General features: G+C 46.6%; 1 protein-coding gene across 1 annotated transcript in view; it reads left to right on the forward strand.

Moving 5' to 3' along the window:
• Positions 1 to 26,225, forward strand: part of LOC119378221 (hemicentin-2) — a gene marked incomplete at its 3' end in the record, with an annotated part of 71,184 nt that overhangs the window by 24,558 nt on the left and 20,401 nt on the right. The window contains 1 exon segment of the mRNA XM_037647426.2: positions 23,123 to 23,470. Coding sequence (XP_037503354.2) covers positions 23,123 to 23,470 — 348 coding nt within the window.

Raw genomic sequence — 26,225 nt, forward strand, 5'->3', positions numbered from 1 at the left:
TATATTTTTTAAACAGTGGGTCGCTAGGTGCTGAAACTATAGCGTTGTCTATCAGCCTCAGTATTTTCTTCTGTATCCTCAGTAATTTTGTTAAGTTTGTTTCTGTAGTTGTTCCCCAAACCAAATAGCAATAACTAAGATAAGAACTAAACAGTGATTTGTATATCAATAACTTCACCGAGTTGGGGATGAGGTACCGGATACGGCTGAATATTCCAGTTATCCGGCTTAATTTTAATTGAATATAATTGACGTGGTCATCCCATTGCAAAGAACTGGAGAAATGTACCCCAAGTACTTTCACTGACGTCACTATTTCTATATCTGAGCCTCTAAATACAATGTTATTCTCCAAAGTAACTTGTTGACCTTTCGAATGAAAAACTACGGCTTTTGTTTTAGTTGCATTTATTTTTAACTTATTGTTACTTGTCCAGTTGTCTAACTTCTGTAAGACGTCATTAGCTTTATTAGAAAGGATAGCATCTGATGCTGACGGGACAAATATACTCGTGTCATCTGCATAGATAATAAACTTAACTTCTGGGGAGATATGCACAATGTCATTAATATATAAAGTGAAAATCAGACAAAAAGCTCTCGTATTATGTAGTTTTCTGCAGCATTCTTACCTTACGCGTTTTCATTCGTACGCCGTTTGTGATACCTGCTGCATTTATAGACAAAGGTTCTCTAAACGCCGCTCTGTTTTCACTTCTGAGGGAGACAAAATTAGGTAACGGTCGGTTTCCATGAGCAGATTATAGTTTAAACACGGGTCGTATCGTCTGTCACGCACCAGAGCGCTGGCAAGCATCATTCACCTGTTCCTCGGATAAATAGGTAGGTAAGAGATTAATATCTGGCTTGTTGTTTTACTCTATGACTGAGGTGTTGCTTACGTTATTTTGTAAATGCGATGGAGTTTAAAGCGCACACGCACAGGATAATTACCGCAAACAGCCTCAGTTTCAAATATAACCTAAGATCATCACAATGTGGCGTGATGAGTATTAGTGCTACATGCATATTATTTTTTGACGCTTCAGATAGTAAGGCGTCTCTCATGACAGAAAAACGTTGTACGAATATAACTGACAGGCTTACGTCTTATTGCCCGTGCATGGTTGACTTCCATATCTTCTCTAAAATTGATAGCTTCAGTCATTTTCACATAATGATGAAGTCAGGAACCGAATTACATAAATTCTTAAATATAAAACAAAGGCGCGGCATGACAATGCATTTATTTGCTTAATCTTACCTGATAACATAAGGCGGCCCGCAACACTTTTATAAGTAACAATGGAATGGCTTTATTAGAGTTTATTGCACACAAGTACACCGCCGCAAAAATTTTTGGAATCGGTCAACAACGAGCGGAGTTACAGAGCTTTGTCACGCGCTGTAATTGCTCTCTTCTCTCTTCTCTCGTCCCGACGAGTGCGCTAGAAGCTGAGCAGGGAGGGATGGCACGGGCGAAAGAAGTTACGGCACGCGCGTCCATGGCCTTGAGCACTAGTCTTTCCTTCGAACGCGTGGCTTGCTTTAAGTGTGATCGCGAACGAGCACACCGGCACGTGGCGTCCTCTTGCGGCGGTCGCGGTAACTATGCAGATCACGATGCCAATGGCCTGAAGTTTGGGTATATGGCGTGATGATTTGGGTATATGGCGTCATTTGCAGAAAGAAGAGGGAACGATTTCTAGCGTACTTTGAGAATAATTGTAAATTCCAGGCCGCGTGCTGCGCTATAACGTTTGGCTCAAAAGTTCTCACGAGCCTCGACTACCGATCGGCAGCGTTTTCTGATCATGCTGAAAAAGTGTTGCAAGACCCCTTTAAGGAATAAAGCTCTAGAGGCCGCCGGCTCAGGCGACAGTTCGAAAACGAAGGGTTACACTGGAAATGAACCAAATAGCACTTTCGTAAAAAGAAAAAAAAAGACAGTGTGCAAACAGGACAGAACACAAGGGATAGGCGCGAGACATGCGCACGTCTCGTCTCTCCCCTTCTTTGGTGCCCAGTTCGCGCATAGCCTTTTAGACTCTTAGGCGCCCGTTTCTGCGTTGAGCGGCGTCGCCGTTGACGTTGCTCTTGTCAGCGCAACCGATAGAGCGAACGAGCACGAAGGAGAGCGAAAGCGGAGTCTGTCGATATCACGAGCCACTGGCCTCGCTTTCTTCCTCCGTCACGCGCCCTGGCCCCTCCGTCGGAGCTGGTGCGCATGCAGGGTTGGCAGGTGCACTGCAGCTGGCTTCGATTGTCGTAACGGCGCTGTCGGCGTTTCGCTTGGCTCGCGACGCCTGCAATGCACAGAGTGGTGTGCGTAGCACTCGAGCGCTGGCAGTTTCTTTGGAAATATGTAAGGAATGTTACATTGCTACAACTGAGGATAGGTAATACTTCAAACACGGTTGAAGTTACCCCAAGACGAAGCTGCACTCGAAATTCTCATTAGGCAGTATCGTAATTGTCGGTGATTTTTTTTAGGGGCGAAGCTCCTTAAGGCGGCACCCGTTCGTCCCTCGTAGTCGTAGTAGTAGTTGTAGTGCGTAACCAGTCTTACGCTTTGACCTCCAAGGTGGTGCCGGTGGGAGATTTTTCCTGTGCGTTGTTGAACAATAAAAAATTCGCAGCGTGCGCGTTAACTAAAAGCCGAATTCTTCTGTCTCTCATTCCCCATTAGCAGCCATTGGCATGTTCCAGTAGGAAACGTTAGTAGAAGTAGAAGTGTAAGTGTTTGCTAAAAGCCGACTTCTTCTGCCTCTCATTCCCATTAGCAGCCATTGTTTATTTCCAAGGTAGTGCCTGGTGAGATTTCTCCTGCGCGTGATTAAACAATAAAAATTTTGTTCAAAACGCCGTTGATTGATGAAATAAACCAACGAAAGACGCCAGATGTTTTGTAAAAGCAAAACGAAAGAACGCCAGATGTTTCTAAAGCAAAACGAAAAGACGCCAGCTGCTTAACGAAAGACGCCAGATGTTTTCTAAAGCAATGGTTTTCTAAACAATGAAAATTCACAGCGTACACGTAAAATTAAAGTGAGCTGCAAGTCGTCATAACTCATCGAACCTTTAGTATAAACGCGCCCGATCTCACGTCGGTGATGATGTACTGGGCAGAATTCACGGAAGATTCACGGTTTACCGATGAACCGCCGCAGCTTCGCCCACTCATCATCATTCACTCCGTGGATATGCTGTGATTTTTTAGCAATGCACTAACTAGCCCCCCCCCCCTCCCCCGGTTTTATTACTAGACAAATAACAATTATTAGGGGCGAAGCTCCTTAAGGCGGCACCCGTTCGTCCCTCGTAGTAGTGCGTAACCAGTCGTAACGCTAGTACCAGATCTTGACCTCCAAGGTGGTGCCGGTGGGAGATTTTTCCTGTGCGTTGTTGAACAATAAAAAATTCGCAGCGTGCGCGTTAACTAAAAGCCGAATTCTTCTGTCTCTCATTCCCCATTAGCAGCCATTGGCATGTTCCAGTAGGAAACGTTAGTAGAAGTAGAAGTGTAAGTGTTAGCTAAAAGCCGACTTCTGTCTCTCATTCTCCTTAGCAGCCATTGTTTACCTCCAAGGTAGTGCCTGGTGAGATTTCTCCTGTGCGTGAATAAACAATAAAAATTTTGTTGAAAACGCCGTTGATTGATGAAGTAAACCAACGAAAGACGCCAGACCAACGAAAGACGCGAAAGACGCCAGAAAAGCAAAACAAAAGAACGCCAGATGTTTCTAAAGCAAAACTAAAAGACGCCAGCTGCTTAACGAAAGACGCCAGATGTTTTCTAAAGCAATGGTTTTCTAAACAATGAAAATTCACAGCGTACATGTAAAATTAAAGTGAGCTGCAAGTGGTCATAACTCATCGAACCTTTAGTATAAACGCGCCCGATCTCACGTCGGTGATGATGTACTGGGCAGAATTCACGGAAGATTCACGGTTTACCGATGAACCTCCGCAGCTTCGCCCACTCATCATCATTCACTCCGTGGATATGCTGTGATTTTTTCGTTGTTAAGTATCAAAGAATCACGATAATTTCTCTATTTAAATCTTCATCGGATGGCGCGTGACGAAACCAGCAAGGGAAAATGATGAGCGAAATCAGTAAGATTATCTTAGTGCCATAGACTCAAGCCGTCCGCACGTGTATCATTTCATTTATATATATAAAGAAAACATGGTTGATCCCTCCGTCATAGGAATCGGAATAACACGAAAGTAAAGCGTGCCCTTACAGAATAACTGATTGTTTACTGTACATTGATATAAGAGAGTTTGCACTATGTATATTGATGTCTGGCAGCTATAGCACCGTTTAACGTGGATGCACCCACTTTGATGATTGGTGGTACATCTCCATCCCGACGACTAACGTCCACGTTCAATGATTAAACAAACCCTTGTGGTAGCTGTAGTAGTTAACGGTGAAAGCGTAATCAGAGAACGAGGTGTGATAGCCAGAAGAGCGGCGCATATTGGACGCAGAACTTGGTTGCCATCCCGCGGCATGTTAAAATGTGATTGACCACCACGGTCAGACTAAAGGGAAACGCAATGCGCGTCGTGCCGCCCCGGTAGTCCGGCCGCGATTTTTCTCGGGGCGAGCGCGTGAGCGGGGAACGCGTTGTTACAGCCACGCTATGGTGGCTAGATAGCCACGTGAGGCAGGCGCGCGTCGCAGAGCTATTTTTGGTTTGGATTAACGTGATGCTATGAGCGAAACCGACGCTCATCTTACGACGCTTGCGCTAGGGCCGCCATCTCGCGGTGTGTTAAGGTATCGACAAACTTGAACTTCTATTGAACATTCTCGTTCAGCATCAACTTTCTATCCATATCGAGCGACTTGTTCGCAATGTCAACCTATTTATCATAACTCGATAAATCAGTGCTTATCATCAAGGGCCAGAAATCCACACACTGTCCGCACCTCTTGCGATCCTATACACAGCACGCAACGAAAGGCGTCCTCTTACACAATGATTAGATTCAATCAGAGAGTGAAAAAAGCAATTTCACTTGTTCCTCGGTCCCTTATAGGACGAAGAACGTGCCTCACGTCATCGCTATGAAAGAGAAACAAACATAAAACACTTTTAAAAGATACGTCAATGAAAGCAAGTGTAGAGAAGGCAATCCCTCCTTCATAAAACTTTCTTATGTTTTGTGGATTAGTGTAAATACTGTTGGGTTTCCATCGACCTCAACCTGTGGCCCTGTCAGTTTCCTGGCTCGGTGCCCTTGATCCTTTCACAAGCACGCGCTCTCTATTCTCCTCCCCCTCGCCACCTCTCATCTTGCGTACGAGCCGCGATCACCTCGTGCAGCCATGCACATGCCGCTCGTGGCTAGGTGCCTCTGTCAGCTGTTGCAGACCGGAAGCGACTACATGAGACCCCCGTGGAGCCCGGGATCGGAAATTATTCCTGCGTGTGTTCGGCACCCCGCACGGCGTATGCAGCGCGCTCGCGCACGCGTTCGGCATTTCTTCCAGCGGCAAATTGTTCTTTTCTGTATGGCTAGCTACATTTCTTTGATTCGTGTCTCTGGCGGGGCCTTTCTACGCTCGCCTCATCATCCAGTCCTCTGTCAGTGGGCTCTCGTTCCCCGGAGCTATAGTTTTTACTTGTGCAAAGCGAACACGCCGCCTTCTGCTCTGCGTCAGAGGGATCTTGTATGCGACAGTTGCGATTTACATAAACTTCCCCTCTGTATTCAATTAGGAAGAATGAAAAGGGTTGGAGCTTAATTAAATATCGAGAAAAGCAAATTTGTAGCCCCACACATAAGCTTCCCTCTGTATACAATACAGGAGTGAACTCTTGCCTTTCAGTTTATATGCAGCGTATAAAAGTTCCACGATATGGTGTATATTGTTAATAGTTTTGCGCGACCGAAAGAAAGAGAGAAGAAGTAATTGTCTGTGCTTTCTCGTTTCAACTGGGATACCACTATAAAAACCCCCAATGATGGACAACGGCATCTCGCGCACGCAAGCCTCGCGCAAAATTGGACTCAGCCCTGCTCATATTGAAACTGCACGTAACACGTACACGCCTTGTGTCATCCTGTGCCCTCCTGAACGAAAAAAAATACTAATTTATTTTAACTATATTTCTCTCTTTTTTTTTACAATGCTTGTATATAATTGATGGGTGGCGACTCGCCCTTATATTTAATTTGGCGACGTGCGTTCTTCTGTTTATTTCCTTTGTTTATTCTTGCTTGGATTTTATTTTTTAGCGTGGTAATCAGTCATAGCGGCTTAGCACTACCATTTCTGAAGTTCAGCATGTCTTGCCTCCAAAAATTAGGTGTTGCACCAAAAGCAGCCGCTTTTGTTGTTTTCAAATTATGAAGAACCGGCAAAGAAGTATGTCTGACGACAAGCTTATGAGCAAATTGCTAATGTAACAACCGAACACAGGGTCTCTTTGCTTACAGGAACAAATAAGAACAATATAATTATCGTATGATATGATTCTTTCAAGAAGCAAATATCAGCGAGTGATGACGTTGGGTATAACATTACCTGAAGAGGCCGGACAATAACCAACGGCACTTACAAAGAAAAAAAATTACACCATCTCCCACTCAAGGGAACCATGAGGGAATGCGAAGCAGCGTTACGTTCAGTCGGCGTTTCCGTTAATGTGTGAGGTTTGTATTTAGTATTTGTGTTATCATTACGTTGTGTCTGTGCGTTGCTTTCCGTTAACGCCGAGTGAACGAGTGGCGCCGACGTTGACGTTACAACTTATCTGAACGGGAGCGAAGCGAGAATGACGGAAGCCGACCGAGCGCACGCGCTTATAGACGATTTTCCGCAGCTGGTTTGTTCAATGAAAACTAGATGGCGCCACCGCACTGTGGCCGTCCCCCTACCGCGGCCGCCTTCATGGCCATTCATGGCCATCCCCCTGCCGTGGCCTTTCGCAGTGCTCCTCAATATGTCTCCATCCGCGTCGCGTCGTCTGCTCGGCGTTTCCATAGCGTCTGCGCGCACGCGAGTAAAAGCGAGCAGACGGCAGCGCCGGAAAAGTAAACATGGCGGCACATGTGGATGCAGTTTCCTTCCGCCTCGAATTTATCACGTCGTCGTCCTGCGCTGTGTGGCCCGTAAGTTCAAAACCTACGCATTTATTTGCTTTATATTCGCGTCCTGAAGCTTCGAGAGCAATATTCTCGTCGGTATTTTGCAGTGTTTCCAAGATTCATTCTCATATTGTCGGAGGCAAGGCTTAGCAGGTATGGCTAAATAAACGCAGCTGATCGCAATAATAAAGACAAAGCATACCTGACGCTTTTTCTCCAGCGTGAGCTGACTCAAAGCGATGGCCGATTTTGCCATTCATTTATTGCTGGGAGGACAACGGGCAAGTAGCAAGCGTCAGTTTGGATCGAAGCGGGCTGTCGCGTCTGCATGGGTGCTGCCATGTTGGCTTGTAACCCCAGCTACTGGCGGTTGCTAATACAACAATTAAAGGCATACACCATAAATACGAAGTAGATTAAACATATCGCTTATCGTTGTGGCGTGGTACGTACCAAACAAACGCAAATGTCTCAACGTTTTCGACTTTGAGGCGATTACATGTAGAACTATGTTTTGCTGCGCAAGCATGTGACTTGTTTACATCCTGCTGGAACCAGAGCTTGTGTGGTACGGCCACGGCCACATCGCTGGCCCAGCGTTGGCTGGCCCAATGCGTTCGCTGGGGCAAATGGCTGGGGGAAGGCCAGTTACGATCACGTGATCAAACATGGCAGCGCCCGTGCGCCGCTGCGGAAAATCGTCTATATACACATGAAATGGGGGAGGGAGAGGAGAGAGCGGTTTACAGGCTGTATTTGGCTGCGGCGCGGTTGCATCACGTGGGAGGAGGGGCTGCGCTGCGGCTGCAGCGTGGGGGAAGAGGAGAGAAGGCGACCGAACACCTGCGTAAAGGAGCAGAGTGAGAGAGAGAGAGAGAGTAGGCGCATGCGCAGTGGAGCGCGGAAGCCACCACCGACGACGGACACAGCCCCGAGCAAAAGCTGCTTCACATTAAAAAAAACACATCAAGAATTCGGCCCTAGCATGTCATTTCAGCAAGGAGAACTCGTAAACGGTTGTAATTCCTCTTAACTGACTTTTTGTATGTTTAGATATTACCCAAGTTTCGCATCAAAATCTTAAACACCACGCAGCGGTAGAAACGCTCTTCACGATTCTCTGAAGTGCAAGTAAGAAGGCATTATAGGAGCACAGAATTGTTATATCTTACTCAACACCGAAGAGTGCATTAGTTTGCGAGTAGGAACTGCTGCAAATATTGTAACGAATTAACGAATTTGAGTAAGCAGTAAATATATTTACACTGAATTTCAAGGTTATTGATGCAGTGTACGCAACAGCAATATTTGGTTTGGGTGTAAGTTTACTGTTTTCTAAACATTGTCCTCCTTTTTCTTCAACTTCGCAAATTTGACACTTAAGAAGAAATTTCCGTCTCTCAATCAAACGTTTGCTTTCTCAAGTAACAAAAATTTATTTCTTTTTTTTTTCTGCCAACTGCCATAAATTCTTTGCAGTTCGGTCCACTAGTTATCTAATAAAGTCATTTCTCGTGTTACATACGTATGAGTAGGCAAACTGAAATCTACTGCGAAATTAATCTTCTTCAAAAAGAGTGTGCTGATTTTGTCGTATTGAAGATAACGCTATGCGTAAAACCTGCGGTGAACGTTTCTTCAAAAAAAAAAAAGAGAGAGAGATGCAGCAGTGTGATGAAATGGCGACAACCACAGTCCTACGCTCTGTTTGGTAATTAATGCTCTTCGTCTGATTTGGGAGTGATAAAATGACACGAACATCTCTGTAAAATATTCTTCAAAACCCGAAGGAAACATCTGATGCCCAGAACGGTGCCAAGTATATAAACCTCAATCTTACTAACCGTATTCTGCGGACCTCCGTGACAAACTGTGGTGTCGATATGCCCTCCCGAATGAAAGACCGCCACTGCTTTTCCCTCTCTTCCTTCTTTTTGTCCGCATTTCCTTTGCAGCTGTGCAGGGCAGCAAACCGGACGCGCTTCTGGTTGACCTACCCGCCTTTCCTTTCTTCTTCTCCCCTCTCTCTCTCTTTTAAAGTCTGCCGATTCGCGGCGTATGCATCATGCTTGGTTTTGAGTATATATTCGGCTTTAGATAGAAGCTGTATTGAACTGAGCGGCATATCATCATGAGTGCCTGCGCTATTCTGCAGTTGTTCGGTAGAAAGGAGGTTTAAAAAAGAAACAAAACGCTCAGAGTTAACACAATCGTTTCTTGAGGCATGGTACCCAAATAGTCGTTAGGGAGATTGGTTGTTTAGATATGTTTTCCTTTTAATATACCGGTGTTTCTTGAGAGGACGGTCCAGGCTTAACAGTAGGACTTAACGGAACAGTTTCGTAATAGGCAGTACACAGATTGTCGTTACGGAGGGCGGGTAGTTGCTTCGTTTATTTTAGCCGCTTAGTATAACAATGATTCCTGAGGGAACCGTCCAGAAACTGAGGGCTCACTTCCTCATCCGTCTCGCAATCGACCTCACGTATAGACAGGCACACGCACATAAAACCGCGTAGATCGATAATGTACTGGATGTTTACAACCCCGCGGCATCGTATAGCGCAGCCTGGACCACTCCAGGCGCGGAGCGGCGACAGGAGAGACGGAGCATTTAAGTGTGACAACGGCAGCGCGCGCCGCTTTCGCAACTGTCTCTCGTTCGCCAGGAGGAGCCGAGCTAGACGCGCGATTGGGCAAGAGTGATGCCTCCTCGCGGGGTTCTGCCCCTATTACTACGCTATTTATTTTCCGTTTATATATCCTTTTTTGCCCCCTTCCCGTTGCTGTGCTGTCCCGGGCACGCCAATACATGTATACGTAATGTTTCGGGAAGCGTGAAGGGCCAAAAAACGACCTCGTTCCGAAGGGCCCCGGGGCCAAGCGAATAGGGGGGACGACGAAAACGACGGCGCGTCGTCGACTCCTAAATCACAGCCGCTCCTGCTGCACTGCAAAAAGAGAAACATAAAAAAGCACGCGCGTTTCTTTCGTTCGGTGTGCACGAGTGCATGCGTGTTTGTGTACGTTTACGTGCGCGTACGCACGTGCGTGCGTGCGTTTCTCTAGGTCTGTACGTTGTTGTTGTTGTCGTTATTGATTTCTGCTATCTTGTATTCCTTGCTTTTTCGTTTTCTCGGTGACGCTCCCTCCCGGATAAGGGAGGGGAAAGGGAAATGCCGGGAAGCGCGCAGACAGGATCGAGAGGCCGCGTTCAGACATGCGAGAATCAATCGCTTTCCCGGAGTAGAAGGCATGCGCCTCGCTCCGACGTAGCCATTCCACACCCTTGAGTAGGTTGCACGCGTATACAGGAACGAGATCGCCCTGTAGTTGCGTACTGCGGTGGTAAGGCCCCGAAGACCCGCTCCACGTTAGAGCAGCTGGATGTGATGGGCTGCGATGAGCCGCCGCGGTGAGACGTAAAGAACGGATCGAGAATGCCAGGCTAATACCTCAGACGCACTTTCAGGGCAGCCGAATAATTCCTTTATAAGAACGGTCGTGTGCTCGGAATGCCATAGCGACGATTCCATGCAGTCACCCACCCTCGTTACTGATGTATCGCCTGTTATTTCTTTCGTTTTCTTTCTGTCTTGTATGTGTGAGTGTCCACGCGTGCAAAGCGTCCTGTTATTCTCATTTGCTATTCATTTGCCCTGAGGCATTTTTCTTTTGTATATAAATAAAATTAATTTGATATATGTAAGTGCATATAAAGCTATTTGTACGGAATCTGTCAGCGGTAATCCATGTGACCACCCTGTAATCTGGACTATGCCCTTACTTTGCTCATTCTTTATACGCCGCATATCTTATATGCACATATAGTGCTGCTGATTGTTTTTCTCCTTTCTTATTATTTTATTGTTTTTGTGTGTTTCTCTAATGCTACTGTCATGTTGTTGGGATAGCCGGCTCTAACGTAGCCTACCTTCCCATGTATTTTTTTTTTCATATATAAAAAAAAGATAATTAAACTTAGGCATACCGCTCACGCCGCCTCCTTTCTATGGACGATTTTACGTTAGACGCATTGGCGCCGCCACCTTTGGTTGTTAAACGAATGTTTTCTTATTTTTGTGCATCTCGACGCGAATTGATAAGATCATGAAACGTCGAATGCCCAAACCAACCGTTTTCATGCGCATGCGTCTGCCCTAGCATCCTTCGTTTAGTTTTAAATGTACAAGACGGCAAGGCACAATATGGTGATACGGAACCTCCCCGTAATATAGTCTATACATCTGCTAAAATATATATGATATATGATGTCACCTGCGCCGACGGCTTGCAGGCGAGTATTGCTGGTGCATGCTTCAGGCTTTCTGCGCGCTCCACTCTTATGGTTTATGTTCTGGCGCAGGTGAAACCAAATAGATCACATTTTTTACGCATTTTCCTCCCAAAGAGCGAGTTCGAGACGAACGATTGCCGATTGGGTTGTCATCCTGGTGTCCTTACTAAAGATGTTTAGGTTAGGTAACGTTGACATCAGGAATACTGCGGGTACCACCCTTCTATGTCGATATTGCAAGTAAAACTTAAACGTTCCATTGTGCACATATTTGGAAGTCACACTAGGAGACACATGAGTAACGTGCACGGCAAAGTACATACAATCGCATGTACTTTCGTGGTTTTTGTCGCTTTTTATTCCCAATTCAAAAGGCTGCCACAGTGTCCTTCAAATAAATAGCTACCACGATTACACTTCGCCATGTCAACATTGGTATATATGAATTTAAACGTTTGGTGCAGAAGTTGTGTGTGTACATAAGGGCTCAGAAATTATGCCGTATGGAGAGGTGAGTACTCTTATAGCTCCTGATCATCAAAGAATTTGTCCTCATGCAATGTGAAAAAAAAATTTGTACAGAAGGTTGACTATGGCGCGATAGTTTTGCTGAAACTGACCTCTATATGACACAAGCGGTTTGGTTTCAATTCAGCAGCGCGGGCTATAATGAAGTTTTTTTTTTATGTTAAGATGTGCGGGGATGAAGCTTTTCATTGTGAAATGTAGCATTGCTATCAGAGGGAGTGTCGCATATCTCGTGCCACACATTACAGCTACGAAGGATCATCATACTGTTGTTGCGATTTTTGAAGAGAGAGAAAAAACGAAGAGGAAACAAAGGAAGGTTATTCAACCTTGTGCTCGGTTTTTTATCCTGCACGGGGGGTGAAGGAAAGCGGGAATATTACATAAGATAGAGAAGAAGAAAGGAGGCCACCCAAACTCATTGGCTCTCTGTGTCAAGAACGTAGGGCTGTTTCTATGTCGGGAACACCAAGAGTGGACTTTCTCATCTGTCATTCTTTTCCTTGTGTGTCGGCCACTCTTTGATGCATAGAAAAAACTATGACAATTTTAGAATTAGATCTTAAAGCGACGCCGTGAAAAACTCCTGAACCTGAGTGCTTATCTGGGATTGGTTGTCCTAACTACCTGAGATACTTCGTTCTTTCAACCCACATTTTGGATTTAGTTAACTTATGCCACCGCGGTGGCTCCGCGGTTACGGTGTTCAGCTGCTCACCCGAAAGACGTGGGTTCGATCACGGCCGCGACCGTTACATTCCAATGACAGCGAAATGCTGTAGAGACCTGCGTACTGTGCGATGTCAGTGCAGGTGAAAGAACCCAACTCGGTCGAAATTATCCGGAGCTTCTTTATATGGCTCCTCTCATAGTCTCAATCGGGACGTTGAAACCCCGTAAACCAACCAACCTTTAGTTAACTTATGACGTCAACCGTTGTAAAGCGACCCCAGTATAACTGCTGCATGATCAACTCACACACGTTGTCAGTTTTTATTCTGCACAACAATACAAGGAGGCACTCAACGTTTGTCTCACTTTATGCAAGCCGAGTATGCGGCGAGAGCGGCGAGAAGAAATTTATTTTTGTATAAAGCGCAGACAGATTCGCAGTAGCTGGCGCTCGGGATAAACACTGCTTGTGGTTATCAAGTGCGTTTTCAATTAATTTCAAAAAAGAGCTTGCCAGTGTTAATTATTCTTGCACCACCGTGAGAGTGGCCGTCCTTTCACTCCTGTAATGAAATCAAATTATGACGCTGCTTTAACAAAGACAATCGCTTCGTCCGCAATAAATCCACCTGTTTGTTCTTCTTCACTCATCACTGAAATGAAAGGTTCTCTGCGGGTCTTTCAATACCGGGCTCATTGTTACAGAGCGGTGAATAGAAGCAAACAAAAACAAAAAAGGAGTGTCAGCTCGCAAACTGCGTTTCGACGCAGCCTGAATGCTGTAATTGGGGCTCTCGTTATTCGAAGCGGCGTCTCCCGTTATCTGTAAATAAACTCGGCCGAGGCGAGCGTGATTTCGTGTCTCGTTTTTTTATTGTCGCTGCTTTTCGCGCATCGCGTCAGATGCATAGTGCTCACAAGGAAACTCCACTTACTCTGCAGGGGCGGCTGTTTTCCAACCTCCACTTCAACTCGCAACAAAACGCTGGGCGTAGTGTTACGAGAGATTTGCAACAGCGAGTATTCCCCACACGATGCTTATTCACAGAGTGGTGTCCCGGGTGAAAGAGGAGACGCATCATCCACTGCGCCCGCGTTATAATCCTCCTCTCCCTTCACTCTTTTCACTCGCGCCCAGAAGATTTTTCCGCCGCTGGGATAACGCAAAACTCGTTACAATGAGAGTTAATGCGCGAAATAAAGCGAGAAGTGAGAAAAAAAAGCGAAGTGCGTGGCTTGCAGTATAGAACCGTGAGGAGAAAAGCACCTCCGAGTATGCCTTATCGTGGTGGAACACTCACATCTGTAACCTGCACCGCCAACGGACCCGTGCCGCTGTCATCTCGAAAAGGGGTAGCAAATGATGCCGACTGCATACTAGTGAGCCGTTGGGGTAGCGTGGCTTAGCGTTTGGGAGGCATTATATTGTGCTGCGAATTATGGAAAGCAAAGGAAGAGGCCTTCCACGTTGCTTTGTGCACACGTCGTTAGCGAAGCCTTCGCTAAGTTTATCCGCTAGGACGATCGAAAATTGAAGGCGAGAGAAACGTAATTACGAGTCTGATTTATGTAGCATTGCGCAGCTGCACTCCGCCAGTATTGGAATGGAATTATCTCGAGATCAATGGAACCCTTGCAATCGCGATCGAACCGTCCCGCGCATCTGAAATCTGAAAAGTATTGGAAGCTCATAGAAGAGAATTTTGTTTCATAGTGAATAACACACAGTTATTTCAACTGCATATATTTGATAACACTTTGTATAAATAGCGCTGAAGACGGAGTTCATTACATTCAGATGATAACGATCTATAACCAATATTCGCGTAAACATCTGTCCCTGCAATAACTCGCTAGAGCATATGTCAGTCGACTGTGATGTTGAGCTTATCATTAGAGAAGCATTCTGGCAAATTACGAACAGCGATCACGAATGAGAGGCTTTAGAATATGTGCCCCGAGTCATAACTCAGTGGTCATGAAATCATTACCAAGTTATCGCAAATCACCCTGGAACGAATATAAAGATAGGTGGAGTCATCCTGCCAAAGCAAGTCTGCCAGCTTGATAATAACAATTCTCCGACAACATAAATTACCTCAATCATGGGACAGAGGGACTTCGACAAAATATCTACAAGCACGGGAATTCGAAGGAAGGCAGGGGGACCAACCGGAAGGTAGTATCCGGTATGCTACCTTGCACTGGGGTGGGCGAATGGGAGGTTGAAAGAGAAAGAGAGAGAAAATAAATTATAAGGAAAAAGAATCACAGCCACACAGTTTTCCTCGGTAGTTACCTGTTCTGCGCATTCTGTGTGATCAACTTAATTAACGTAAGGAAAAAATTCCAACAAAATGGGGAAAATCGCAAGAAAGACTCTCACGTTGTCGCAAAGGAAACAAAACAAGTATATTTCTTAATTCAGTGACTAAAATGGTCATTTCTTGAAGGCCACATCTTTCGTTAATCCCCATGAAAACGCCCGTTGAAGCGAGTAATTATGGGAAACGCTACCTTACATGAGCTGCAAAGTGGTTACCACTTAATAGTCAAGAAGAATTCTACGAATGCAAAATGATATCACTTAAAGAAACGGGAGACTAAAAAATTAAGCCCGGTCGACATGGTCACTACAATTCACGCGCTATTTAGCTCTTCTTGCTTCATTTTTTAGTGCATTTATTTCTCATCTTTACGGGATTTGGAAGTGTTCGAAAGGAGCAGTGTTAAATTTTATGCGGTGTCATTGCTTTCCCGCGAGCTTGTTTAATACGCGCACGTTATCTTTAGCAATTTACATACGTCAGTGGCGCACGGAAAATAAATATTTCGGGGAGGGCGACCTGGTATTTCTTCTTAATGAGGTTACCGAAAGTCTAAAAAAAAAGATGCATTTCTTTATTGACTTGCAGGTTGAGCAATTTCCGAGCCGTTCCTCGCATATCTTGATACATTCTTCATCGAATCAACATTTATGTCTTGCCTTGTTCTTCTTGAAGCACTTTCTTTTCACCTTTCAAAAAAGGAGTGACGCGAAGAAAAATCACGGGGCAAATTTTCAGCCCAGGTCAGCATTGTATAACCAGGTCAATCTTTATGACCTCAGCAAAATAATTATTTTCTCTTTTTATGAGAAAAACAACAATAGTGAATCACTTTTTGTTCTTTGTACGCCTTCTTTTACGCTATCTCTTTTTTTTAACACGAAAGTGTTTTATGCCGTAGTCCACCATGTACATCCGTCACGGATATGACGTTTATAAAATGGACGCCATACTTCGCTGGGAATCGAACCCACGACGTTGCGGCCGCAAGTGCCCGACGCCCCACCGACTAAGCTAACTCGGGAGACGATAGACACGGCGCTAACGTGCCTTATATCTTTCACACATTCTCTTTCGCGGCGGGCGGAGAGGGGCGGTGCCGCCGTCTGTGAGATGTGAAAAGAAGTAATGCTTCACAATCGACACCTACTAGCGCTTACTCCGAGATTGCATGCGATATCGGAGGTCATGGTTAAAGCGTCTCGATACCAGAGAGCTAGACTGGCCGCGCTGGCGTCGCCGAGGCACTCTTGACGCAGTTACGGTCTTTGCCTTTGGCTTCGTGTTAGCGTGCGTCGGTTCATCGGAGTAGTACAGCTTCCACGTGCACCAACGAGATTTCTCCGCCGCCGACTCCTTCAATTGCGAGAGCACCGACTAACAAAACTGCTGCAATATCCGTTGCAGAAAGGACGCGATTTCGACGGGCGAATGTCGTGCCTTGGTGGAGCGAGAGCAGCGCCTGCGAGACAGAGGCCAGCGGGACGCACACGTTTGCGGCTCAGGCTACGAACCTCTACCTCCCGCGTTGCTGAAGCGCAGTGTGTGTTATGTATGCATGAGCACAGGCGTCGGCTACCCATTACTAGAAAGCGCACACCGTGCCGTTTCTCTCCTTAATTGACGACGCTTTGAAGAAGTGCATACCGGGTATCAGTGTTGATTATGAGCTTGTTGATATCATCCTTACGCGGGATTCACGATTCGCTGTGTCCAAATATATGTTCACACCGTCAGCTACCACAACGGTTTAATCATGATCATGGGCGTTAGTCGTTGCGATAGAGACACGCTGTCAACATGGGTGCATCCACGTCAAACGGTGCTATAGCTGCCAAGCACGAATAGACATTGTAAAAGCTCTCATAGGGGCGTTCAATAAAGATTTCCCCTGACCTACTTCCTGTGGACGGAGAGCAACGAAACTTTGCAGATTTATTAGTCCTTCTCTACATAGGTGACACCCCGGGACACACACTTTTCCCATCTTTTTATGCAACTGTAAACACCTCGCTTGTAGAAGTCGACAGGTTGCTGCAAAATCTATGTTGTAACTTCAGAAATCAGAGTCTCATCATCTGTAAAATGCTTGCTCTTCAAGTATGACTTCAATGTTGGAACGAGGTGGAAGTCCGCTGGTACGAGGTCGGGTGAATAAGGGGAATGCGGTAGAATTTCAAAGCCGCAGGAGCGTGCTTCCGTCTGGGCAACATGTGAGTTGTGAACTGGGGTATTGTCTCGCAGAAGGCGGACGCCTTTGGTGAGCATGCCACGTCTTTTGTTTTTGGTGGTCTCTCGCAATTTCCGCAGCAGTGAAGCATAGTATGCCCCAGTAATCGTGGCACCCTTTGCTAGGAAATCCATCAAGACCACTCCGTGCTGGTCCCAAAAGACTGTGAGCATGACCTTGCCCGCCGAGGGCTGGGTGCGTGCCTTCTTTGGAGGCGGTGAGTCCAAGTGCTTCAATTGCATCGATTGGACTTTAGTCTCCGGATCATAGTGATGGACCCAGCATTCATCCTGTGTAATCAGTCTCTTGAAAAAGTCCTGCTGGTTTCCATGGCACATGGTCAAAAGAGCCTGGGAGCATTCGACTCGTTCCTGCTTTTGGAAAGGTGTGAGCAGCCGGCGAACCCAGCGATCGAATACCTTACGCATATGAAGATGGTCCTGAATGATTTTTTCCATGGACCCCACACTAATCTTGACATGTTGGGCTAGGTCTCGAACGCTAACGCGGCGATTTTCCAAAATGAAGGCCTCCACTTGCTGGATGGTATGTTCATCGACAGCGGAGTGGGGTCGCCCTGCAATCGGAGCCGCTTTTACGGAAATCAGACCGTATTTGAATTGGCGATGCCAGTTATTCACTACATCATATGATAGGGAATCCTACCCATAAACCTCTTTTATCTCATCGAACGTCTCCCTTGGAGTGCGGCCTTTCAAGTACGGGAACTTGACGGCTGCTCTGTCTTCCACTGCATCCATTATCGCACCTCACACCACTTCAGCACCTCTAAAAGAAAGACCGTTATTAGTTTAGAGTTGCAAATTGACACGTGACCTACAGTGACCTATGTCATTACACATGCGCAGTTTCAGCATCCTGCAATAAATGGAAGTCAGTCAGGGGAAATCTTTATTGAACGCCCCTCGTATACCACTACACAATAAGCACTACTTCTGTGAAGACACGTTTCACTATCGTGTTATACCGATTCCTATGACGGAGGGATCAGCCATGTTTTTTTTTTTACTATGTGGCTCACGCGTACGTAAACAAGGTTCTGACTTTATTTCTCTTAGCGGGTTTGCATATTTATGGTTGCGTAAGTGCATGATACGCGGCGCCATAAACGTGCGCAGCGCTCATCAAATTATGGAAGTAAAAATTGACGCCAACCTTTTGTAGCACAAAGCTGCAAGGAAATCCGTACGGACTTCTCAGAAACGACATCTTCTTACTTGAAGAAAAATTCATCCGCTTCCGGGGATCAAACCCGGGACCAACGTCACGTTATGCTAATCCTACACTTTCCTGCATTCACAACCCACACATTAATCATAAGCTCATCATGTTTGCACACCGCCTGTTTTCATTTCCTTTATTTCATTTTCCGTCTCAGATCAGTCAGTCAGTCAGTCAGTCAGTCAGTCAGTCCAGCTCAGGTCAGTCAGCAGTCAGTCAGTCAGTACAGTCAGTCAGGATCAGGTCAGTCAGTCAGTCAGTCCAGTCAGTCAGTCAGGCAGTCACAGTCCAGTCAAGTCAGCAGCAGTCAGTCAGTCAGTCAGTCAGTCAGTCAGTCAGTCAGTCAGTCCTCAGTCAGTCAGTCAGTCAGTCAGTCAGTCGTCAGTCAGTCAGTCAGTCAGTCAGTCAGTCAGTCAGTCAGTCAGTCAGTCAGTCAGTCAGTCAGTCAGTCAGTCAGTCAGTCAGTCAGTCAGTCAGTCAGTCAGTCAGTCAGTCAGTCAGTCAGTCAGTCAGTCAGTCAGTCAGTCGTCAGTCAGTCAGTCAGTCATCCCAGTCCAGTCAGTCAGTCAGTCAGTCAGTCAGTCAGTCAGTCAGTCAGTCAGTCAGTCAGTCAGTCAGTCAGTCAGTCAGTCAGTCATCAGTCAGTCAGTCAGTCAGTCAGTCAGTCAGTCAGTCAGTCAGTCAGTCAGTCAGTCAGTCAGTCAGTCAGTCAGTCAGTCAGTCAGTCAGTCAGTCTCAGTCAGTCAGTCAGTCAGTCAGTCAGTCAGTCAGTCAGTCAGTCAGTCAGTCAGTCAGTCAGTCATCAGTCAGTCAGTCAGCAGTCAGTCAGTCCAGTCAGTCAGTCAGTCAGTCAGTCAGTCAGTCAGTCAGTCAGTCAGTCAGTCAGTCAGTCAGTCAGTCAGTCAGTCAGTCAGTCAGTCAGTCAGTCAGTCAGTCAGTCAGTCAGTCAGTCAGTCAGTCAGTCAGTCAGTCATCAGTCTCGTCAGTCAGTCAGTCAGTCAGTCAGTCAGTCAGTCAGTCAGTCAGTCAGTCATCAGTCAGTCGTCAGTCAGTCAGTCAAGTCAGTCAGTCAGTCAGTCAGTCAGTCGTCAGTCAGTCAGTCAGTCAGTCAGTCAGTCAGTCAGTCAGTCAGTCAGTCAGTCAGTCAGTCAGTCAGTCAGTCAGTCAGTCAGTCAGTCAGTCAGTCAGTCAGTCAGTCAGTCAGTCAGTCAGTCAGTCAGTCAGTCAGTCAGTCAGTCAGTCAGTCATCAGTCAGTCAGTCAGTCAGTCGTCAGTCAGTCAGTCAGTCAGTCAGTCAGTCAGTCAGTCAGTCAGTCAGTCAGTCAGTCAGTCAGTCATCAGTCAGTCAGTCAGTCGTCAGTCAGTCAGTCAGTCAGTCAGTCAGTCAGTCAGTCAGTCAGTCAGTCAGTCAGTCAGTCAGTCAGTCAGTCAGTCAGTCAGTCAGTCAGTCAGTCAGTCAGTCAGTCAGTCAGTCAGTCAGTCAGTCAGTCAGTCATCAGTCAGTCAGTCAGTCAGTCGTCAGTCAGTCAGTCAGTCAGTCAGTCAGTCAGTCAGTCAGTCAGTCAGTCAGTCAGTCCAGTCAGTCAGTCAGTCCAGTTCAGTCAGTCAGTCAGTCAGTCAGTCATCAGTCAGTCAGTCAGTCAGTCAGTCAGTCAGTCAGTCAGTCAGTCAGTCAGTCAGTCAGTCAGTCAGTCAGTCAGTCAGTCAGTCAGTCAGTCAGTCAGTCAGTCAGTCAGTCAGTCAGTCAGTCAGTCAGTCAGTCAGTCAGTCAGTCAGTCAGTCAGTCAGTCAGTCAGTCAGTCAGTCAGTCAGTCAGTCAGTCAGTCAGTCAGTCAGTCAGTCAGTCAGTCAGTCAGTCAGTCAGTCAGTCAGTCAGTCAGTCAGTCAGTCAGTCAGTCAGTCAGTCAGTCAGTCAGTCAGTCAGTCAGTCAGTCAGTCAGTCAGTCAGTCAGTCAGTCAGTCAGTCAGTCAGTCAGTCAGTCAGTCAGTCAGTCAGTCAGTCAGTCAGAGTCAGTCAGTCAGTCAGTCAGTCAGTCAGTCAGTCAGTCAGTCAGTCAGTCAGTCAGTCAGTCAGTCAGTCAGTCAGTCAGTCAGTCAGTCAGTCAGTCAGTCAGTCAGTCAGTCAGTCAGTCAGTCAGTCAGTCAGTCAGTCAGTCAGTCAGTCAGTCAGTCAGTCAGTCAGTCAGTCAGTCAGTCAGTCAGTCAGTCAGTCAGTCAGTCAGTCAGTCAGTCAGTCAGTCAGTCAGTCAGTCAGTCAGTCAGTCAGTCAGTCAGTCAGTCAGTCAGTCAGTCAGTCAGTCAGTCAGTCAGTCAGTCAGTCAGTCAGTCAGTCAGTCAGTCAGTCAGTCAGTCAGTCAGTCAGTCAGTCAGTCAGTCAGTCAGTCAGTCAGTCAGTCAGTCAGTCAGTCAGTCAGTCAGTCAGTCAGTCAGTCAGTCAGTCAGTCAGTCAGTCAGTCAGTCATCAGTCAGTCAGTCAGTCAGTCAGTCAGTCAGTCAGTCAGTCAGTCAGTCAGTCAGTCAGTCAGTCAGTCAGTCAGTCAGTCAGTCAGTCAGTCAGTCAGTCAGTCAGTCAGTCAGTCAGTCAGTCAGTCAGTCAGTCAGTCAGTCAGTCAGTCAGTCAGTCAGTCAGTCAGTCAGTCAGTCAGTCAGTCAGTCAGTCAGTCAGTCAGTCAGTCAGTCAGTCAGTCAGTCAGTCAGTCAGTCAGTCAGTCAGTCAGTCAGTCAGTCAGTCAGTCAGTCAGTCAGTCAGTCAGTCAGTCAGTCAGTCAGTCAGTCAGTCAGTCAGTCAGTCAGTCAGTCAGTCAGTCAGTCAGTCAGTCAGTCAGTCAGTCAGTCAGTCAGTCAGTCAGTCAGTCAGTCAGTCAGTCAGTCAGTCAGTCAGTCAGTCAGTCAGTCAGTCAGTCAGTCAGTCAGTCAGTCAGTCAGTCAGTCAGTCAGTCAGTCAGTCAGTCAGTCAGTCAGTCAGTCAGTCAGTCAGTCAGTCAGTCAGTCAGTCAGTCAGTCAGTCAGTCAGTCAGTCAGTCAGGCAGTCAGTCAGTCAGTCAGTCAGTCAGTCAGTCAGTCAGTCAGTCAGTCAGTCAGTCAGTCAGTCAGTCAGTCAGTCAGTCAGTCAGTCAGTCAGTCAGTCAGTCAGTCAGTCAGTCAGTCAGTCAGTCAGTCAGTCAGTCAGTCAGTCTCAGTCAGTCTCAGTCAGTCAGTCAGTCAGTCAGTCAGTCAGTCAGTCAGTCAGTCAAGCTCCGGCCCCCTACAAAGTCCAGCAGCAAAATGAGCAACCGTACAAGAAATGATTGTGCTGGAAATATAACATATTTGATTTGAATGCACCTTGGCAAGAGGCAAATATAGCGGAAACTAGGAAAAGCATGAGAGGCTCTGGTCTTTATGCATCATTATACATAGTGATACACATTGATGGGATTTATGAGAAAATAAGGAAAAGAAAGCACGTTGCAGTTGAAAATAATGTTACGTGTACAACAGAAGTTGATATATAAGCCAACAAAAGACTGTAAAGGCAAGAAATCAGCACTACAAGAGAACATAAACATATACCATAATCACTGGTAAACGATATGAACGTGACATTAATTTGAATGAAATCTAAACAGAAAGGAGTTGTCAAAGCAGTGAGCAATTTTCTGTAGTATGCGAAATGTTATAGCCTCGGTTTATAATGTGCACCAAGATAATAAGCGCTATAGATGAGAGAGTTACATTTTCAACACACAGTACAAAAAAAATTCATATGAAAAAACAACCAAACAGTATTTCGAAAGAGAATGACCAAGCCAAATGCACACTTTCAAAAAAAAAAAAGACAAAAAGCGCCATGTGCAAACAGATAAACCATAGCATTCTGCGACTGATGAACATGACTAGATGTTATTGAGAAACGAAGTCTTATCTTCATCCGATAGGAATGAGCGAAATATGCGTGCTGAAGCTGTCTCAGCGGCTATGCCATGTTTAGAATATTTGTTTAAGATGGCAGCCAGTTGGAAGGATACTGACTGATTGCCATAGTTAGCGCGGCATAATGGCTGAAAAAGGATGACCTGATTTTTAGGTCAGACGGTCCCATGCCACCAATTTCCCACAGAGTGGGTGCCCTCCCAAGCGCCTATGTACTTCGTTCTGCCAAAAACCAGGCCGGAAGTGCGATTGTACCTACTTTACCGGTAGGTAACCGGCAGCAGCAATTCTCTGCCTCCCACAATAGCGGCGGATGCTCGACTGTTTCACCAAGGCTATGATAGGTTAAGGTGCGCCCAGAGGTCTTGCAGAACCTTATGGGGTCACTTTTCGAGATGAGTAATCACGAACAACCGAGCGCCAGGTCGGTGTACTCCTCTACCGCTTAGGAAAAACCGGTGGATTTCCGGTCGGCAATGGGAATCGAAACCGGTATCTACCGCATTGGAAGCGGACGCTCTTCCATGTAGACACCGCTGCGGTAGCCACCGCTCCCCCTTAATAGAGAACCCCGCGAATATATGGTTCAAAAGAACTTTGAAGCATACCCTGTAGCTATTGTGTGCATGTTTAGTAGAAATTAGGAAGTCTCCACGGGTTTAAGGCTAAGCAAGGTGAGGCAGAGAAGCTACTTGGCGGCTAAAAATATTAATGAAGAAAAAAAGAGTATTTGTTTGACAGAAGCGCTCATATCGGCAACGCCATATTTGTACAGCTCTGAATTGCTTGCTCTTCGCATTGCAGAGAAGCCGCACCCTCCACGGCTAGAGGAAGGCACCCAGCCTCTGACCGGGCAGTTCAAGACCAAGGCGGGCGACCTGCGGAGGTTCCAGTGCGTGTCGCGCAAGGGGAACCCCCCAGCGTCGCTTCGCTGGCAGCTGGACGGCCAGGACGTGACCGCCCTCGCCAACCAGACCAACCAGACTGACGTCGAGAAGCGCGGTACGTGGCAGGCCCTGTCCGTGCTCGACTACACCTTCGTCAAGGAGCACAACGGCCGGGAGCTGCGCTGCGTAGCCTACCACGGCGCCTACGAGGACCCGTCTGGCGGGCCGGGACATAGGGACGTCAGCGTGATCCTCGACGTCATGTGTGAGTGTCTCTCCTCGCGCTTCTTGCCGAAGTGCACCTTCGAGGAGCATGCGCAAAAATTTTTTTTGTAGCATCTACTACGCATCGGTTTCTTTTAGCGTTCTATATATCCAGCGTTCGTGTGTGCTGGTGTGTTCCTTGGGTTATGTTTCTGTATCGTCGCGCTGCCGGAGCGGGCCTCAGAGGTCGTGTTGAAAAAAGCACGTGGTTGTGATCTGCTCCGCAAGGTACCGCAACGATCACTGCTGCTGCTGCTGCTGCTGCTGGTGGTGACGATGTTGCCACAGGCTGGGTTAGCCTGGCAGACTTGGCCGGCAATTGCTCCGTCTGAGCTACTCTTTCCATGTAGTATGTCTCACCATACATGACTGAAACCGGTCTCTCGTAAAGAACGTAAAGGTATCATGACCACTTCCTTGCGAACCATCCGCACACCTGCCGGAAACACAATGTCTTCACGTCATCCGTGGGGTAACCACTGCTGCGCAGAAGAAAACCTTCTGCTTTTTCGGTGAACACAGCCCATTTATTTTCATTAATTATTTTGACCGTTACTAGGTCCTTATTTTAAGTCAATTTATGCTCACATATCATATTTATCCAGCATAACTCTTAAAGGGGCCCTGCAACACCTTTCTTAGTTATATTGGAATACTCTCATTATTGACGTATGATTCTTCACGAATCATATGCCGCAAAAATTTTTCGAATCCGTCAAGTCTAAGTGGTGTTACCAAATTATAGAGATCACGTTCCGCAGCTTTCTCCCTCAACTCAACGCCGCGAGCGCGCGGAAATCTATACGCAGCGAGTCGAGGGAGGCAGCGCAGAGGAGCGAGGCTCCGCCCAAGAGCGCTGGCGGAGTTTTTTCTTCATTTTTTTCTCTCTGACGTCTGGGCGCAACCACGTGGTCTGTGCCGCCACTTCCGGTCGGCTTGCGTCGTTCTCGTCGAGCGGAGCCGATATCGCGCGTGCTTGAAAACCGCGCGTCGGTTTGGTAATGTTGGGTGTGCACCTCGAACGCCGTAGTGTATTCATCGCTCTGCCAACCATGGAAGCAAACCTGCGCGCTCGTTTGGAACGAATGACAGCTGAGATCGGTTTCGGCCCATACTCCGATACACCGCCTCGTAAGACGGCACTGGCAGACGACCCCGAAGCGCCGCCATTACCGGACGCCAGCATTGTTATCGGAGACACGCTGCGCCCGTGCCTCGGTCGGTCGTGAGAACGTGCCGACGATGCAGTTCTCAGCTGACGAGGCAACACTCGAACGGCTGCCACTCTCAACGGCAACCGGCGATGGTCAAAAGCACAGAAATATTCACGTTTTCGGCACTGTGCATGGCGAAGAAAACGGAACCACGCAACTACGAGCAGACGAGCTGTCGGTGAGACCGGAAGTGCTAATATTAATCTTTGTTCGGTGTTTTTAACGCGATAACAGAATATAAACATACATATTATCTACTTATTGAACTCAAAATTAACAACGAAAGTAATAATGAGGGTGTTATCGTGATTGTAACATCAGCCAATGGTGGAACTGCCGACAATCGCGTCATATTTTGCGGACTAATACATCATTTGTCGAGAGAAGAGGGAGCGATTTTCAGCTGACTTTGAGAATTTATTGTAAATTCCAGGCCGTGCGCATCGCTGTAATATTTGGCTCGCGTGTTCTCGGGAGCCTCGACTACCGATCGGCAGCGCTTTTTGAGCATGCTCGAAAAGTGTTGCAGGGCCCCTTTAACTTGAACCAGAAGCATCGATTTCATGCCAGTTCTAATTTTTAGAAGACATTTTTTTAAATTCGGAAAACCGGTCGCAAGTCGTCAACCGAAAGTACTTGGAAGAGAAACAAGACTGTTACTCGTTGCTAGTGCCACTAAAGAAAAGAGTCGTGAGAAAAAATTGCCAAAGAATATCATTAGAGCCAACGTATAGACGAGAGGGACATGTATTTGTCACAGGTCTTGTCTAGCGAGGACAAGTCCACTTGGTGAAGCGATGGCTTCAACGACGTTACTTGTTAGATGCCTATTCATTATCCAACGGAGAGCATCGTGACGCACGCAAGGAAACCCATATGTCTTCCTAGAAGAAAGCGTCATTGCTTGAAAGGTAGTTAATAAAATTTATTAGTTCAAAGAAACTGGCCTTGTATTGCTCTTTGTTTCAACTGTGAAGCTTTGAAGCTTTCCCTGATAAAACTGTATAGCTTTTTTGTTAATTTTTGCTGTTATCAGGCTGATGGGAATTTTTCTATCCATAAAACTTCCTTTCCATAGCGAATGCCTGCACTGCGGATTAGGGATATGTAGGAAAGTCAGCGTCATCAGACTAAACAGCGCAGCTTTCTTTGCCTGAACAAGAGCCTGAGTCAGAATCTGAGTCTTTATTCCACACATGCAAGCATAGATTCATGGCTGAGTATAGCCGTCATTTTTAAGAAATGGAACACGCGAGTGCTTGGCAAGTCGCCTCGTACCGCACATGTGGCGCGGCGTAGTGGCGAAATGTGAAAATAAAAGGAGAGAGTGGTGCCATTCTGCCGTTTGCCTGCACCCCTTCTTGCACCCCTTATTGCAGTTTTTCTTCCTTTTTTGATAACCCTATGTTGTTGTGGCAGACGACCGGACGAAATTCGTTTGTTCGTAACTGATAGCGTGATTATGCCATCGATAGGGTGATGGAGCCAGCGAAGCATAACTTCACGTAGGATGAGGAGCGCTCTTATTATGTCACTTGTGCT

The sequence above is a fragment of the Rhipicephalus sanguineus genome, unplaced genomic scaffold (genome assembly GCF_013339695.2).
Source record: "Rhipicephalus sanguineus isolate Rsan-2018 unplaced genomic scaffold, BIME_Rsan_1.4 Seq740, whole genome shotgun sequence".
Taxonomy (NCBI): Eukaryota; Metazoa; Arthropoda; class Arachnida; order Ixodida; family Ixodidae; genus Rhipicephalus; species Rhipicephalus sanguineus.